The 17,100-nt window shown below is 48.5% G+C and overlaps 1 protein-coding gene across 1 annotated transcript; it reads left to right on the forward strand.

Moving 5' to 3' along the window:
* Positions 1-537: 537 nt before the first annotated feature.
* Positions 538-10,980, forward strand: LOC310693797 (uncharacterized protein; the record flags this gene model as incomplete). Its single annotated transcript, XM_083476175.1, has 5 exons — positions 538-1,197; positions 2,048-2,105; positions 3,381-3,426; positions 4,386-7,186; positions 7,733-10,980. The coding sequence occupies exons 1-5, from the start codon at positions 883-885 to the stop codon at positions 10,978-10,980; spliced, it is 6,468 nt and encodes a 2,155-aa protein (XP_083332301.1). The 5' UTR covers positions 538-882.
* Positions 10,981-17,100: the final 6,120 nt, after the last annotated feature.

Consider the following 17,100-nt stretch of genomic DNA (forward strand, 5'->3'; position numbering starts at 1 on the left):
GGCTGCTAGATCGGAAGCAAAACGAGATGCAAAGGGCGACAGTTCAATATATTCTGTAGACACCGGAAGGAGTCTTCAGAAGGGTCATCTTGAGTGATAATGCCGGCGGCTGCGTTAGAGCCATCCGGAGAGATCTGTTTGTTTTTGCAATAAATCCTCCTTTTTAATTACCTACGCTTACTGTGTTAGCGGGACACAGGTGGCGCTGTGGGTTAAACCACAGAGCCTAGGACTTGCTGATCAGAAGGTTGGCGGTTCGAATCCCTGCGACGGGGTGAGCTCCCGTTGCTCGGTCCTTGCTCCTGCCAACCTAGCAGTTTGAAAGTACGTCAAAGTGCAAGTAGATAAATAGGTACTGCTTCGGCAGGAAGGTAAACGGCGTTTCCGTGCGCTGCTCTGGTTTACCAGAAGTGGCTTAGTCATGCTGGCCACATGACCCCGAAGCTGTACGCCGGCTCCCTCGGCCAATAAAGTGAGATGAGCGCCACAACCCCAGAGCTGGCCATGACTGGACCTAATGGTCAGGGGTCCCTTTACCTTTACCTTTACTGTGTTATCAAGCTGGGAACCTGGACTCCTGACAGATAGCGACGTTAAGGGGAACAAGTTTGATAAACTGTGTTCACCCCGAAAGCATCCCTCTCCACCAGCTTTGAGCCACAAATCAGTCCCTTAGCAACCAGGCCCTGCAGTGATCTTATTGTGACATAACTGAGATGAGAGGCCAACATTTTGTACGGAGACCTGCCCCATCTTTTCTCGGACCGGCAACCTGGCTGTCGCAAAGCTCCCAGCTTGGCTTCCTGGCGCGATGGGGCGGATGTAAAACACACACAAAGAGGCGCTTGGAATGCGCCCTTGACGCAGCGGCGTGGACCTAGCATGAGACACGCATATGCAGCTTTGGTGCTGAGTTCCCTGCTGTTGGGGAAGAAGCCAAACAGAGATCCTTCCCCCCACAGCGGCAGGATAGTAGTGCGGGAAGACCCAGGCACACCCTTCCAGGAGGGGAACAAGCTGCTGAAATTCCGCAAGTCTTTCTGCTTGCAGCATGGCTTCTGCTGGCTTTCGGACTCTCCCTGGGGGTTCCTCCTGGTGGGATCGGCCGTGCTGCTTCTGTGGCTGGTGCTAAACATCTGGACTTCATCGGGCCCGGCTTCTTCGCAAGCAAAGCCTCGCGAGGCGACTGTGAGCTCGGTAAAGAGATGTTTCTCCTTAAAGCGTATTCAGTAGTTATGGCAGAGAAAATTACAGTGGTACCTTGGTTCTCAAACTTAACCCGTTCCGGAAGTCTGTTCCAAAACCGAGGCGCACTTTCCCATAGAAAGTAATGCAAAACGGATTACAGTGGTACCTTGGGTTACATACGCTTCAGGTTACATATGCTTTAGGTTACAGGCTCTGCTTACCCAAAAATAGTGCTTCAGGTTAAGAACTTTGCTTCAGGATGAGAACAGAAATCGTGCTCTGGCAGCGCAGCAGCAGCAGGAGGCCCCATTAGCTAAAGTGGTGCTTCAGGTTAAGAACAGTTTCAGGCTAAGAATGGACCTCCGGAACGAATTAAGTACTTAACCCGAGGTACCGTTGTAATCCGTTCCAGACTTTTAAAAACAACCCTTAAAACAGCAATTTAACCTGGATTTTACTACCTAATAAGTGAGAGGAGATAGGATAGCTATCATCAAATATCTCAGCAGTTCCAGAAGGTAGGACCAGGATTAACAGATTCAAATTACAATAAAGGAGATTCTGACTAAATATTAGGAAGAACTTTCTGATGGTAAGAACTATTCAATGGTGGAACTGTCTCCCTTGGGAGGTGGTGGACTCTCCTGCGTTGAAGGTTTTTAGGCAGAAGTTGGGCGGCCTTCTCTCATGGATTGTTTAGTTGTGACCACTGCATTGCAAGGGATTGGGCAAAATGACCTTTGGGGTCCCTTCCAACCCCTATGATTCTGTGGCGAAGGCTGACATAAGACGACGGCTATCTAAGAGAACTGGAAAGCAGGTAATCCGTTTTTCACTTTACTCATCTGCCTTCACACAGGTGGAAACAATTCCCGAACTAGAGAGAGAAGCAGAGCAGGAAGCACCAGGAAAAAATGGTATGTTTTTCTAACCTTTCTTCCTTAAACAGTGTTTGAAACTCCCATTGCTCTAGGTGCATTTTGCGACAGGGAATTTCAATAGCGCGAGCAGTTTATGAGCTCTGGGCGCATACTGCATCTAAGATTTGAGATTAAAGCTGCAGAGTGGAAGGGGGGGGGGAGGTAAAGGTAAAGGACCCCTGACAGTTAAGTCCAGTCACAGATGACTCTGGGGTTGCAGCGCTCATCTCGCTTTACAGGCCAAGGGAGCCGGCGTTTGTCTGCAGACAGTTTTTCCAGGTCATGTGGCCAGCATGACTAAGCCGCTTCTGGCGAAACCAGAGCAGCGCATGGAAACGCCGTATACCTTCCCGCTGGAGCGGTACCTATTTATCTACTTGCACTTTTTGGCATGCTTTTGAACTGCTAGGTTGGCAGGAGCAGGGACCGAGCAACGGGAGCTCACCCCTTCGCAGGGATTCAAACCGCCGACCTTCTGATTGGCAAGCCCAAGAGGCTCAGTGGTTTAGACCACAGCGCCACCTGCGTCCCCGAGTGGAAGGAAAGGAGGACCTTTTTCTGCCTCCCCACTTCCAGTTCAGAGAGTAACTGGAAAAAGACTGGAGAAGAGTCCCTCTTAAGAACATTAGAGGGTGGGAAGAACTAGACTATGTGAAAAATGAACGTAATATTTTAGCTGCAGTTAATTCATTTCCAGCTTTGTATTCCTGTTATAAAAAGTGTGCCTAGACATTCCGCTGTTGCGCCCATAACCTAGGTTGAAGGTGCCATTTAGCTCCTAGATTTCATATCTCAGTTTCTAACACTGCCCTTAACTTGTTCTTTTCCAAGTCCTGTAATAATTGCATTGTCTCTGCGGAGATCTATACTGCCATCGGTGTGGGACGTCTGTTCTTGGTTTAACGTGGTGTACGCCACTTCTTATTGCAAGCTGGCAGTTTTATAAATACCTTTATAAATAAAGTAAAATAAAACATGCTTCGTCATGGCAATGCTGGCGGGACAGTTGTTGACGTGGGAATGACAATAAAAGAAAAAACCCTCCCACAGAAGTGAATGGAGGATAGATAGAGAGGAGCGTTTGTGTGGAAACTAAAGGTAAAATTTACATGTGTTGCTCCGCCTACTTTTAATTCGGCCCCACCGACTACTGCCATGTGGCTCTCAGGCCAAAAAGGTTTTCGTACCCCCGAGTCAATGTCATTCATTGATTAAACATTACAGAGCTATAATAAATCTTCAAAACAAATAATACTTTTTTTTTTGTCGTAGAATGTCTTTGCGTTTGTGGGACACCGTTAACTTCTTATTTCGAAAGGTAGGTACGCCCTCAGTAACTCTAGACAAAAGGGATGTTATTTGGGCTGTGTTCTAGGGGGCGCCCAGGTGGGGAGTCTTCTGGGAGAAGACTGGTAAGGGCCCTGGGGAGTAAAAGGCAGCCCCTTATGTCCCAGCTGGTGTGAAAGCTAACAAGGAATGAGTGCAAACAAGAAATGCTAACAAGTGATAAATGCAAACAAAGAACACTAACAAAGGGTGAATGCTAACAAGATACGCTAACAAGGGATGAATGCAAACCAGAAAAGCTAACAAGGGATGAATGTGAACAAGAATCAGACTCATATCAGGCAGCAGCTTTCCAGGCTTTCAGGTCTTTCCAGGCTGTACTTAGAGATGCTGAGGACTGAATCTGGGACTTACTGCACACAAATCAGATGTTCTGCCATCCCTGTCCCTCTTTTCCCTCTGTTGTTTTCCTCCAGAGTAGACAATGACATAGAAGTTAGACCTGCCCACTAAGTTCAATGTGCCTGCTCTGTATCTCCCTGGCGTTGAATTCCATCCTAAGGCGGTTCCTAAAATGTTTTGTAGGACACAACTCGGTCCCACTTCCCTCAACACAAAACCAAAGTTTTATCTTGCTTTATGCTAACTTGGTACTTTCTTTTCCACACTGCCTTTTCTTTTCTCGTCCTCATGTGATTGCCCAGCCCGATCTTAGAAATTGCATAGACATGTAGGTTTAAAAAATGTGAACTTTTGGAAATGGTAGGAATTTGGGTGGTGTCCAATGTTAGCATTACTCAGAATAGCCCTCTGGGAAATTAATGGGCATGCAATACCCAGGCCCACTAATTTCAATGGATCTATTATTTTAAAGCATTTGTAAACCACTATATATATATGCACACACACAAAATTAAAATTCAGTTGGACCTGACCCTTATTAACGCACCAAATGTACAAAACAACTCTGTTTTGTCTTATTTCTTGCAGTTGTGAGCAGCCTTGTGAAATTCACCACTGTTCTCTTGTTCCATGTGAAGATATGGGAAATTGGCATCAAGAGGAGTGTTTATGTCCAAAATATGATGGATTTCCTCCACGGAAGTATGAGGCCATTTTAAGCCATGCTTCCTGCTCCTCCTCCTCCTCCTCATCTTCCTCCTCCTCCTCCTGCCTACCTCATTTAAAATGTCTGGACCTGCATTCGAGTTCTGAAAACTTCCAGGATGCTAGAGATACTTCGTGGACCGTATTAGATTCCTCGGACATGACGGAGAGCAAAAGCTCCGATTCCTGCTCCAATTCAGAGGAGCCCTGCTTGATAGTGCCGAAGCGCGAACCGTTGGAGGTCCCATTGCTGCCTGAAAAACATACAGAAGTCATAAGAATCCCTTCCTTCCCGCCTATTGCTCCATTTACACAGATAAATATTCTCCAGAGCGCGACTTATAAAAAAGAAGACCAGGTCATCTTGGTGGAAAAATGTGTCGCAATTCGTATGGGCCCTGCACCATCACATAAGGCCAAGCCACCCTCTCCTCCCAAACTGATGGACAAAGACAGTGTTGAAAGTTGCACGGATCAAGAGGAGAGGGAAGAGAAACCTCCAGAATTGTCCTGCTCCGACCAAATGCCACTTCCATGTATAGATATGGAAATGACGTGCGCACAGGAACATTCTAGCACCTCGGAGGAAAGCTTGCCAAAGCCGTCTTCTCCCACCGGTCAGCGGCCTGCGACAAAGGCAATCTCTGGCACCAGCTTCCCTCTGCGTGACTCTGAGCTGGCCCCTTTAGTCCTGGAAGAGATGGACAGGGAAACCAGAGGCTCTCTTGAATTTCACGTCAAAAAGAAAATGGTTCAGAGGCGATGTGGCGTCCCCACCCTCGTCTCCAAGTCTGAATCGTGGTTTCGACCCTGTGCGGACGAATTTTCCGGGGAGCTTGAAAGCAGGCCCCAGAGGCCAAAGAGAAAGATAATTTGTGCCCGAAGCCCCCTGCCTCTTGAGTCTCCACACAGAAACGCCACGTTGCTCTATGCGAAACCTTTACGAGAATCTCCAGGAACCAAGAAGTACTACCTTCTCCATTTGGAGGACCAGCCGAAAGAGAGCGGGAAGCCTTGTTTCCTCACGAAGAGGCCAGGCCATAAAACCGGGACTTCCCCTGGGAAGTATATTCTCCTCTCGATGGAGCCAGAAGACGTGAAGAAGCTCACTTTCCACATGACGGTGAAGATGTTAGAAATGCAGACGGGCGCCTTTCCAGAAATGGTGGAAAAATCCTTCCGACTCTACAAGGTCCTTTCTGCAAATCCTCTGCCCAAGCCGATCCGCTTTGGCAACAAAACCCCAAGGCCCAAACACAACTGCCTGCCCTTCGCCACTGGAGAGGCTCCTTGCATCATTGACCTGAACATCGGACACAAATACTTGGCCTACAAGTCGAAACTTCCAACGCCCTATTCAAAGTCGGTGGCAGAGCTGACCTACAGTTCTTCACAGCTGAGCGGGACCGAAACAAGTATCATGAAAAGGGCATCCCCTGGGCCTTGCACACCCAGCATCATTTTGAGGAGGCATCCCAAGGAGGAAACATCTCTTGGCTTGGATCAAATGCTGATAGTCCCAGAGCCCCCAAAGCCACACAAAATGGGGATGCAGGCAGAGACAGCATCCTCCAGCAAGGTTCTCCGGTTTTCCTTGAGTACCGATGGAGCGTCAGCTGAAAGAGAAGGAGCGGAAAAGGGAGTGGAGGCTGAGGGCAGACAAGGGATCAGAGGCCGTGAATTAAGGCACTTCCAGGAGGAGCTAGCGGGAAGATCATCCTGCGTGATTCTCCCGATTTTCATTGATGAGAGAGGAGCAGTGGTCAGTGGAAGAACTGCAACGGCGAAATTAAGGGACCACCAAACGGAGCTGGAGGGAGGGCCAAGCCACGAGGTTCTCGCAATTGCTTTTGATGAGAAAAAGATAGAAGTCAGTGGAAGAACTGGAATGGTGGAATCAAAGGACCAACAAAAGGGGGTAGAGAGAGGACCATGCCGCGAGGTTCTTGCAATTTCCTTTGATGAGAAAGGAAAAGAGGTTGGAGGAAGAACCAGAACTGCAGAATCAAAGGACCGCCAAAAGGAGCTGGAGAGAGCGTCCCATCACAAGGTTCTCGCAGTTTCCTTTGATGAGAAAGGAACAAAGATCACTGGAAGAACTGGAATGGTGGAATCAAGAGACCACCAAAAGGAGGTAGGGAGAGGAGCATGCCACGAGGTTCTCCCAATTTCCATTACTGATAAAGGAACAGAGGTCAGAAGAAGAACTAGAACTGCAGAAACAAAGGAACATCAAAAGGAGCTCGAAGGAGGACCAGGTCACAAGGTTCTTCCATTCTCCTTTGATGAGAAAGGAGCAGTGATCACGGGAAGAACTGGAATGGTGGAATTAAGGGAACACCAAAAGGAGGCGGAGGGAGGTCCACACTATAAGGGTCTCCCAATTTTCCTTGATGAAAAAGGAACAGCGGTCACTGGAAGAACTGGAATGGTGGAATCAAGAGACCACCAAAAGGAGGTAGAGGGAGGACCATGTGACAAGGTTCTCTCAATCTTATTTGATGAGAAAGCAACAGAGGTTGGAGGAAGAACCAGAACTGCAGAAACAAAGGAACTTCCAAAGGAGCTCGAAGGAGGACCAGGTCACAAGGTTCTTCCATTCTCCTTTGATGATAAAGGAGCAGTGATCACTGGAAGAGCTGTAACTATGGAATCAAGGGACCAACAAAAGGAGGTGGAGGGAGGTCCACACTACAAGGTTCTCCCAATCTTATTTGATGAGAAAGCAACAGAGGTCGGAGGAAGAACCAGACCTGTAGAAACAAAGGAACTTCAAAAGAAGCTGGAAGAAGGGCCAGGCCACAACGTTCTTCCAATCTCCTTTGATGAGAAAGGAGCAGTGATCACTGGAAGAACTGTAACTATGGAATCAAGGGACCAACAAAAGGAGGTGGAGGGAGGGCCACACTACAAGGTTCTCTCAGTTTTGCTTGATGAAAAAGAAAAAGCGATCACTGGAAGAATTGGAATTGTGGAATTAAGGGAACACCAAAAGGAGGTGGAGGTGGAGGGAGGTCCACACTACAAGGTTCTCCCAATCTTATTTGATGAGAAAGCAACAGAGGTCGGAGGAAGAACCAGACCTGTAGAAACAAAGGAACTTCAAAAGGAGCTGGAAGAAGGGCCAGGCCACAAGGTTCTTCCAATCTCATTTGATGAGAAAGCAATAGTGATCGCTGGAAGAACTGTAATTGTGGAATCAAGGGACCAACCAAAAGATGTAGAGGGAGAACCATGCCACAAGGTTCTTGCAATTTCCATTGATGAGAAAGTAACAGAGATGAGTGGAAGCACTGTTATGGTGGAATCAGAGGACCACCAAAAGGAGGTGAAGGAAGGGCCACACCACAAGGTTCTTCCAATCTCCTTTGATGAGAAAGGAATAGTGATCACTGGGAGAGCTGGAATTGTGGAATTAAGGGAACATCAAAAGGAGGTGGCGGTGGAGGGAAGTCCACACTACAAGGCTGTCCCAATTTCCTTTGATGAAAAAGGAACAGTGATCTCTGAAAGAACTGGAATTGTGGAATCAAGGGACCAACCAAAGAAGGTAGAGGGAGGACCATGCCACAAGGTTATTGCAATTTCCATTGATGAGAAAATAACAGAGATAAGTGGAAGCACTCTTATGGTAGAATCAAGGGACCAACCAAAAGAGGTAGAGGGAGAACCATCCCACAAGGTTCTTGCCATTTCCATTGATGAAAAAGTAACAAAGATGGGTGGAAGCACTGTTATGGTGGAATCAAAGGACCACCAAAAGGAGGTGAAGGAACGGCCAGACCACAAGGTTCTTCCAATCTCCTTTGATGAGAAAGGAATAGTGATCACTGGGAGAACTGTAACTGTGGAATCAAGGGACCTCCAGAAGGAGGTGGTGGGAGGGATACACCACAATATTTCCCTTGATGTGAAAGAAAAAGATATTGGTGAAAGAACTGCAACTGCAAAATCAAAGGACCAAAAAATGCAGGTGGAAGGAGCGCCAGTTCACAAGGTTACCTTTGTTGAGAAGGGAGCAATGGTCAGTGGAACTACGGTATCAAAGGACCAGTTAAAGGAGCAGGAGACAGGTCCAGTCCAGACGGTTCTCCCGGTTCCCCTTGATAAGAAAGGCACAGAGGTCGGTGGAAGTCTTGGGGCAGCAGAACCAAAGGAGCAGCCAAAGGAGCAGGAGGGAGGGCCAGATCAGAAGGTTCCCCCAGTTCCCCTTGATAAGAAAGACACAGAGGCCGGTGGAAGTCCTGGGACTGCAGAACCAAAGGAGCAGCCAAAGGAGCAGGAGGGAGGGCCAGATCAGAAGGTTCTCCCAGTTCCCCTTGAGAAGAAAGACACAGAGGCCGGTGGAAGTCCTGGGGCAGCAGAAACAAAGGAGCAGCCAAAGGAGCAGGAGGGAGGGCCAGATCAGAAGGTTCTCCCAGTTCCCCTTGAGAAGAAAGACACAGAGGCCGGTGGAAGTCCTGGGACTGCAGAACCAAAGGAGCAGCCAAAGGACCAGCAGGAGGGAGCTCCAGGCCAGAAGGTTCTCCTAGTTCCCCTTGAGAAGAAAGACACAGAGGTCGGTGGAAGTCCTGGGGCTGCAGAACCAAAGGAGCAGCCAAAGGACCAGCAGGAGGGAGCTCCAGGCCAGAAGGTTCCCCCAGTTCCCCTTGAGAAGAAAGACACAGAGGTCGGTGGAAGCCCTGGGACTGCAGAACCAAAGGAGCAGCCAAAGGACCAGCAGGAAGGAGCTCCAGGTCAGAAGGTTCTCCGAGTTCCCCTTGAGAAGAAAGACACAGAGGTCGGTGGAAGCCCTGGGACTGCAGAAGCAAAGGAGCAGCCAAAGGACCAGCAGGAGGGAGCTCCAGGCCAGAAGGTTCCCCCAGTTCCCCTTGAGAAGAAAGACACAGAGGTCGGTGGAAGTCCTGGGGCTGCAGAACCAAAGGAGCAGCCAAAGGACCAGCAGGAGGGAGCTCCAGGCCAGAAGGTTCTCCCAGTTCCCCTTGAGAAGAAAGACACAGAGGCCGGTGGAAGTCCTGGGACTGCAGAACCAAAGGAGCAGCCAAAGGACCAGCAGGAGGGAGCTCCAGGCCAGAAGGTTCTCCCAGTTCCCCTTGAGAAGAAAGACACAGAGGTCGGTGGAAGTCCTGGGGCTGCAGAACCAAAGGAGCAGCCAAAGGACCAGCAGGAGGGAGCTCCAGGCCAGAAGGTTCTCCCAGTTCCCCTTGAGAAGAAAGACACAGAGGCCGGTGGAAGTCCTGGGACTGCAGAACCAAAGGAGCAGCCAAAGGACCAGCAGGAGGGAGCTCCAGGCCAGAAGGTTCTCCCAGTTCTCCTTGAGAGGAAAGACACAGAGGTCGGTGGAAGCCCTGGGACTGCAGAAGCAAAGGAGCAGCCAAAGGACCAGCAGGAGGGAGCTCCAGGCCAGAAGGTTCTCCCAGTTCCCCTTGAGAAGAAAGACACAGAGGCCGGTGGAAGTCCTGGGGCTGCAGAAACAAAGGAGCAGCCAAAGGAGCAGGAGGCAGGGACAGCCCAGAAGGTTCACAAGGTTACCTTTGATGAGAAAGGAACGATGGTTGGTAGAACTACTGGAACTGTGGAATCAAAGGAGCAGCCAAAGGACCAGCAGGAAGTGCCAGCCCAGAAGGTTCTCCCAGTTCCCCTTGAGAAGAAAGGCACAGAGGTTGGTGGAAGTCCTGGGACTGCAGAAACAAAGGACAAGCCAAAGGAGGAGGATGAAGGGCCAGTCCAAAAGGTTCTCCCAGTTTCCCTGGATAAGGAAGGAACAGAGGTCGGTGGAAGTACTGGAACTACAAAGCAGCAGCAAAAGGAGTCGGAAGGGGTGCGCCGCAGGGTTCTTTTGCCTTTCTTTGAAGAGAAGGCGAAAGAGGCTGGCCGAGCTGAGAAAGCAAGGAGTGGGCAAAAGGAACCAGCGACTGACTCCCTGCTTCCTTCTCCTTCCACTGGTGGAAAGGAGGCAGAAACGGAGAAAGGGGCAGCAGTGGCCGGTGGAAGCAGGCCAGAGATGGAGAAGGCCAGGATCCGGAAAAAGGAGGCCTCCATTATAAGGGCAAGCCTCTTCCTCGAGCTGGACCTGGTGAAAGAGAAACTGAATCTGCACTTGAAGAAGAAAATGGAAGCCCGGCTGCTTCCGTCCCAGGGAGCAGAGCTGCAGGTCCACGTTGGCTTTGACAAAGAGGCGAGAGGAAGGAAAACAAAGAAATCAGCACAGCCGAGCCATTCCGCTGACCCTCAGCCCAAGCCGAGCCGGCCCTTCTGTTACGTCTGCATGTCCCTGGATAAAAGTGGGGTGGCAGTCAAACCTGTTTGCTGGGTCCTTCCAAAGCGGATTTTGAAAATGAATGGGAACCGGGTTCCCCAGGTGGTACGATGGGATAGCAAATCCAAAACTGCTCCAACTAACTCTGCTCCTTCCGGCTTGGAAAAGGAGGCAAAAGGGGTGCCAAAAAAGCCTGCTGTGACAATCCAGCCTTCTTAGAGAGAGAAGGGGATTTCTTCAGAAGCAGAAGGAATATTGGGGTGGGGAGGAAGAAACTATTAAAGATATTTGCCTGAAAGCGAAGCCCAGCTGCTGGCCATCTTGTGCTGTTTTATGACAGTTTGCTAATGTCGTGGGGAGATTCTCACTCCTAGGGATTGAGGAAGGAAAAATTTGGTTCCGTTTGCTACAAAACCCAACTTTCTGAAACACTCTGCAAACCAAAACGCAGCGATAGCCTTTGAAATTTGCATTCCGATTTAATTCTGCAGCGCAGATCTCCTGCCAAGTAATGTGTGCAAAAAAATTGATATACTGGGGTAAAGTGTGCAAATAGATGCACGTGCAAATGAAAATAATGTATAGAGATTCATATTATTGGGAGAAACATAAACATTAGGGAAATGCATTGCATAAATGTCTATATTGGGCGGAATTTCATACAAAAGATGTATGTGGGCAATGACCATTTTGCAGGGGGGTTACGTTCCTGACCCCCGTGCGCATCAGCGGAAAGCATGGAAGTCCACCGTGCCCCATTATGCCCTCTTTTGCACGACCCCACCCCCTTTTCTGGCCCCATCTGGGTTGCGGCAATGCGCGCATGCGCGGTTGCTTGTTCTTTGAACACATGCAAAACAGTTGTTGCCTGCATTAGACATTTACACTAAAATGCTGGTGGAGTTTCATGAGGACTTTAAAAATAATAATAAAATAACGGATGTGGAAATGTGCGGAGAATTTAAAGATGGGGGAAATAAGAAACTGAGAGAAACTGAAATGAGCAGATTTGCCCGCTTCACTCACTGCAACCCTGTTGGCAGAGTAACTAAACTGCAACTAGGAAGCCTGATCAGGGTTTCTGCACTGGTTGTCCATTTGCTCCTGGGCCAAAGTCAAGGCGTTATTGTTGGCCCACAGAAACACATAATTGTTGGAAGGGACCCAAGGGTCATCTAGTCCAACCCCTGCAATGCAAGAATACTGTATCTTTTTTATTTTAAAATATTTTTTATTGTTTTTTTCATAATTTTATGCATTTTAACATAACCATTTCAAACATTAAAGTACAAGGTTCTTTTGAACTTTCAGGCCTCCCTCCCTCCATGGGTTCCATGTTTAAGATTGAAAGACCTACACTGGCTCCCAGTACGTTTCCGAGGACAATTCAAAGTGTTGGTGCTGACCTTTAAAGCCCTAAACGGCCTCAAAGGCCCAGTATATCTGAAGGAGTGTCTCCATCCCCATCGTTCTGCCCGGACACTGAGGTTCAACATCGAGGGCCTTCTGGCGGTTCCCTCATTGCGAGATGCCAAGTTACAGGGAACCAGGCAGAGGGCCTTCTTGGTAGTGGCACCCGGCCTGTGGAACACCCTCCCACCAGATGTCAAAGGGAAAAACAACTACCAGACTTTTAGAAGACATCTGAAGGCAGCCCTGTTTAGGGAAGCTTTTAATGTTTAATAGACTATTGTATTTTAATATTCTGTTGGAAGCTGCCCAGAGTGGCTGGGGAAACCCAGCCATATGGGCGGGGTATAAATTATTATTGTTGTTGTTGTTGTTGTTGTTGTTGTTGTTGTTGTTGCTGCATCTTTCACCATTATCCATCTATTTTAAATAACCATAATTATCATAAGTAATTGCCACATTACAAGTGTCATTACATCCCTGCCGAAGATTTTAACCGTTTGCAATGATCTTTTAAATAAATTACAAATTTACTGCAGTCTTTAGAAAATACTTGATCTTCCTGGTTTCAGATCTTTCCCGTCAGTTTCGCCATCTCTGCATAGTCCATGAGTTTCATCTGCCATTCTTCTTTTGTTGGTACATCCTTCCATCTCTGGGCTAGTAGCATTCCCGCCCCCGCCGCTGCATACATAAAAAGTCTTTTATGCAGGAATCTCAACTCAAGCATCCATGATGGAGGTTTGATGAGGCTCTAAGCTACTGAAGGTAATGGGACCCTTTATATGTCCAGCTGTCCTTTGTCAACAACAAATGGCCGCTGGTTTTTGTGTTGAATATATGCTGTATGTTAATTTATGGATCTAATAGGTATCTAAAGCCATTTGCACATAACAAAATATGTATTATATCAAAGTAATTGTTGAACTGAAATTCAATTAAGAAGTATATTAATAGTGGAATTTTTTGGGGGGCCCCCAAGAGAGTGGGGCCCTAAGCTATAGCTTGTTTAGCTTATACATAAATCAATAATTAAATTAGCTTACAGTATTACATATAAAACAAGCTTGATAGGTTCATGGAAAAATGGGTGGGGTTTTGCGGGTTTTTTTGCAATGTTTTGGAATAATAAGTTCAATGACAGCCTTGTGCAACTTTCAATACTGTGTTTGTCCACCGATCTGCTTTAGTGGATCAAAAATTAAATGAAAAGGAAAGAGCAGCTCGCAATCGGGGATTTGGGTGGGAGGTATGTGCCCGCCTCCTCGCAGGTGTCCTGTCTCTCCCCGGGGCTCCTCTGCGTTTGCTCGGTGCGGAGTTGCAAGAACGGGATCGGACCGTCTTTTTGCAACAGACCCAAGCGAACACCCAGGCGCATGCGCACTGAGGTGTGTGCTGGGGGTGTGTGGAGTTCCAAGGAGTGCAATTCCCAGGGCTGCCGCTTGGCGGCGGACAAGAAAAAAAAAGCAAGACAGCACAGCGAGCGTCGGGGGCGCGCGCCGGCGTCGCCGCCGCCTCGGGAGCGGCGCCAGCCTAGATGGGAGTGAGGCGAGGCTTTCAACGCAGGCGCGGTGGCCAAGTGGTAAGGCGTCGGTCTCGTAAACCGAAGATCACGGGTTCGAACCCCGTCCGTGCCTCGCTAAAACCCCGTGCGGGCCGAATGCCTCTTCCCCTCGCCCCGGTGGGCGCGCCAGAGAGAATGAGAGGGAGGGGCTCATTTTTAGGGCAATTTAAGACCCGAAAGCGAAAGTTTAAAGAAGAAGGAAAAAAGGGGGCGAGGAGCCTTTGCGGTGTGCAAGGGAATCTAGCGATCTCAGCTCCACTCCGTTTGTTTCCCACGTGAAAGCAAACACGGGGAGAGCATTCACTCGTCAGGGTCCAGGTCGGCTTTTGATTTAAGGGGTTTTTCCCACGTTAAAGGGAGATCGATCAGCCTGGAATTGCCTTGCACTGCTGGGGTTGTCGATTTCTTTTCCTAGCTCCTGCGCCTTTTAAGAGCAACCCACCACGCGCCAAGCTTTCCCCCAAGAAACAAAGCGTTATAGTCATTGCACGCTCAACACCTCCACTTAAGTGCTTTTGCTGGGCTGGGAATGGCGATACTTCTTAAATGCCTTGCATTATCGAAAGATAATGTTCTAGTCCTCATGAAAGGCGCATCACGGCGCAATTCACAACAGTGGTGAGCAGCATCCAGGGGAGAAAACACACCTGGAGCCACTAGAGGGCGTTCTTGCAGCACCAGACTTAACTGTGCGTGCAGGTTGTCGGAAAGGAAACCGGATTTGCAGAGCAAAAAAGAGTGAGACGTTGGGGGGGGGGGGGAGCAGCAGCTGGCAGCTGCCTTGATTACAATTAGGGAACAGCAGGGCGCAAATGTAAATAAGCCAACCAGTTTCAGCCTGGTTGCAAGCCTATGGTGCAAATTCCTATTCCTTAGTGCATAAGATGCTATAATGATTTGCATTGTTCTCTGACAGTGAAGGTTGATTCCTCTTCTTCTGGTCAGCCTCCTGCACAGCAGGCAGAAGTTCAACAGGTGACTCTTCATGTCTGTCACAAAGGCCACAATAACCGCACCTACTGAAATTCAGGCAGCGCCCTCTTTTGCAACAGAACTTTTTGCTTTTGCAAATCAGACCTCATGTGCGACCATTGGAGGGCAGCAAATCCATCCTGCTGTTTATTTATTTATCTCAATAAATGATTCCCAGGGCGCATTCCGCGAAGGAAATTAAAAGTGAGCGGCAGCAATAATACTGAACCAAGTAATGCGAGCCACCGAGAAGTATCCGCCTTGGTTTCGGTTCCCAGGGATTGTTCGGAGTGTGACCTCGGATGATAAACAAGCAGTTATTGCTAATTGAACTGGCAGAATGGTTCTTTCGAATGACCTGAATGCTGATGGGAAGCAACTGTTTGGCTCAAAAGATAACAGTAAGAAACTGTGTTTATGGGAAGTTTTGTTTTTAAATTGTGTATTTTAGCATATCCCACTGATGAGCTGCTTAAATGTTACTAAATGCTACTTTTTTACCTAAATGTTATTAAATGCTAGCTTTTGGAAACTGGGGAATAGTCAGAACAAAATTGCAATTCTTTGCCCCTCCCTCCCCCCAAAGTAGAAAGCATTAGTTAATGTATTGGGGTTTTTTCTACGTATTCTACGTATGCCTTATTTCAGAGGAAAGATCATACTCTGTGGTCGCTCGCATCTCCACACTGCAGAGAGAGAGGCCACCTGAAACCCTGGAGAGCTGCTGGCAGTCAGTGTGGACAGTACTGAACTAGATGGGACCAATGGTCTGAGCTGGTACAAGGCAGCTTCCTAATATTTTCCACCCACAACAGCACATGTTATCTGATGTTCCTTGTCCCTTTGCACTGATGATTTTCCTCCCTAGCAGTTGGAATGTTCAGGCGCATTCTGTGACCGTACAGATGGCCTGCCTCATTGCGGAAGCCACCATGACATCACAGAATTTCAGCCAATGGGCGTGGAGGCAGTGCCTAATGTATGCAAAAGGCTCACTGGGGCTCAGATCTCGTGTTTGCTTTCTTAGAGTCATGCCATAAGATGCAATATTTAAAAAGAGGAGAGTACCTCTGAACATGTACAGTGAGCCTGTTCTATCTGATCGTACCTAGTCCTGAAAGGTCTAGGATTTTATCGTGAGTCGCTGAGAAACATAGGCATTTGATACATTTAATAAATCATAATAATGAATAATAATAGGGGTGGAATATCAGCCTATGCTACGCAGCTTCCAGGCAAGCTGCTGGAGGCTACAGAACCTTTTTTTAAAAAAAATTAAATTAATTTTATAAAATTAAAATTATAATTTTTTTATAAAATTAAGTATTTTTGTTAGATACAATGCAATACAATTAATACAAAATATAATATGTAATTGAACTCAGGTGTGTAAGAAGATAGTAGAATTGTAGAGTTGGAAGGGACCCTGAGGGTCATCTAGCCCAACCCCCTGAAATGACAGGCGGGATTGTGTTCCTATGCAGCGATTCTGCAGCCACACCACGCAAGTTTTAAAAGTTAAGATTCTAATCCCTAAGACAGGCGCAGATATACGTGAACGACTCCTGGTAACTGCGGCAGTCCTTCAGAAGGCCCCATAATATGTTTTGAGATCAGGTGGTGGAGAAGAGGCGGCAAACAGCCGTTCTTGCCCTTTCCCTCGGGCAGGAATAGTGTGGAAACATCCAAGTTGCGCCTGGGGTCGCTGGTTCCAGCTGCTGTTCCTACAGAACCGTCCGCTAGGCCTTTCTCCTCCAGCTCCGGAGCCCCGTGTAGCTGCGGGTGGGCGTGGTGGCAATTTCAAAATTGCATCTACTCACTTGCTTCTCTCCCTGCTGCAGCTGCCTGATAACGCAAGAGCCCTGGCTGTGCTGCAAAGTCTCCTCTTTCTTCCAGCGCCTATACTACACCCCGATCCCCTTTCGGAGCATGTTGGACTGCAAGCAAGCTGGTCGGGGCAGGGACCTTACCTGCTTGCCTGTCGCCTCCCTGCGTCCCGCTTGGCAGCTCAGTTGCAGTCGGCAACGTCTGCAAGGGGCGCCGGCTTGGCGAAGCCTGGGAGCCTGTCCCTACGCTCCGGGCGCGCGGTTGCTTGTTGCTTCTTAAAGAGGCAGGGGGATATTGCAAAGCGGAGACGGAGTGTTGGGGGGAGCAGCAGCTTTTCTTCTCCCCTCCTCGTTCTTTTTCCTTTAATGCGTGAGCTCCAGGCCTTTGCATGGGCGAGGAAGGGCCCCCGTTGCGCGAGGTCCCGGGGTGCTCACCAACACTCCAACTGCAGAGGGAGAAAGAGGGGGCACCCTAGCAGCGCAGAGACACCTCTGGCCAGATGTGGGGCCGGAGCGATTTTTTTTTGGGGAGAGCAGACAGCCGCTTCCCCAGTTCCAAAGACCCCC

Source organism: Podarcis liolepis, assembly GCF_965112155.1.
Source record: "Podarcis liolepis genome assembly, chromosome: 14".
In the NCBI taxonomy this organism is placed as follows: domain Eukaryota; kingdom Metazoa; phylum Chordata; class Lepidosauria; order Squamata; family Lacertidae; genus Podarcis; species Podarcis liolepis.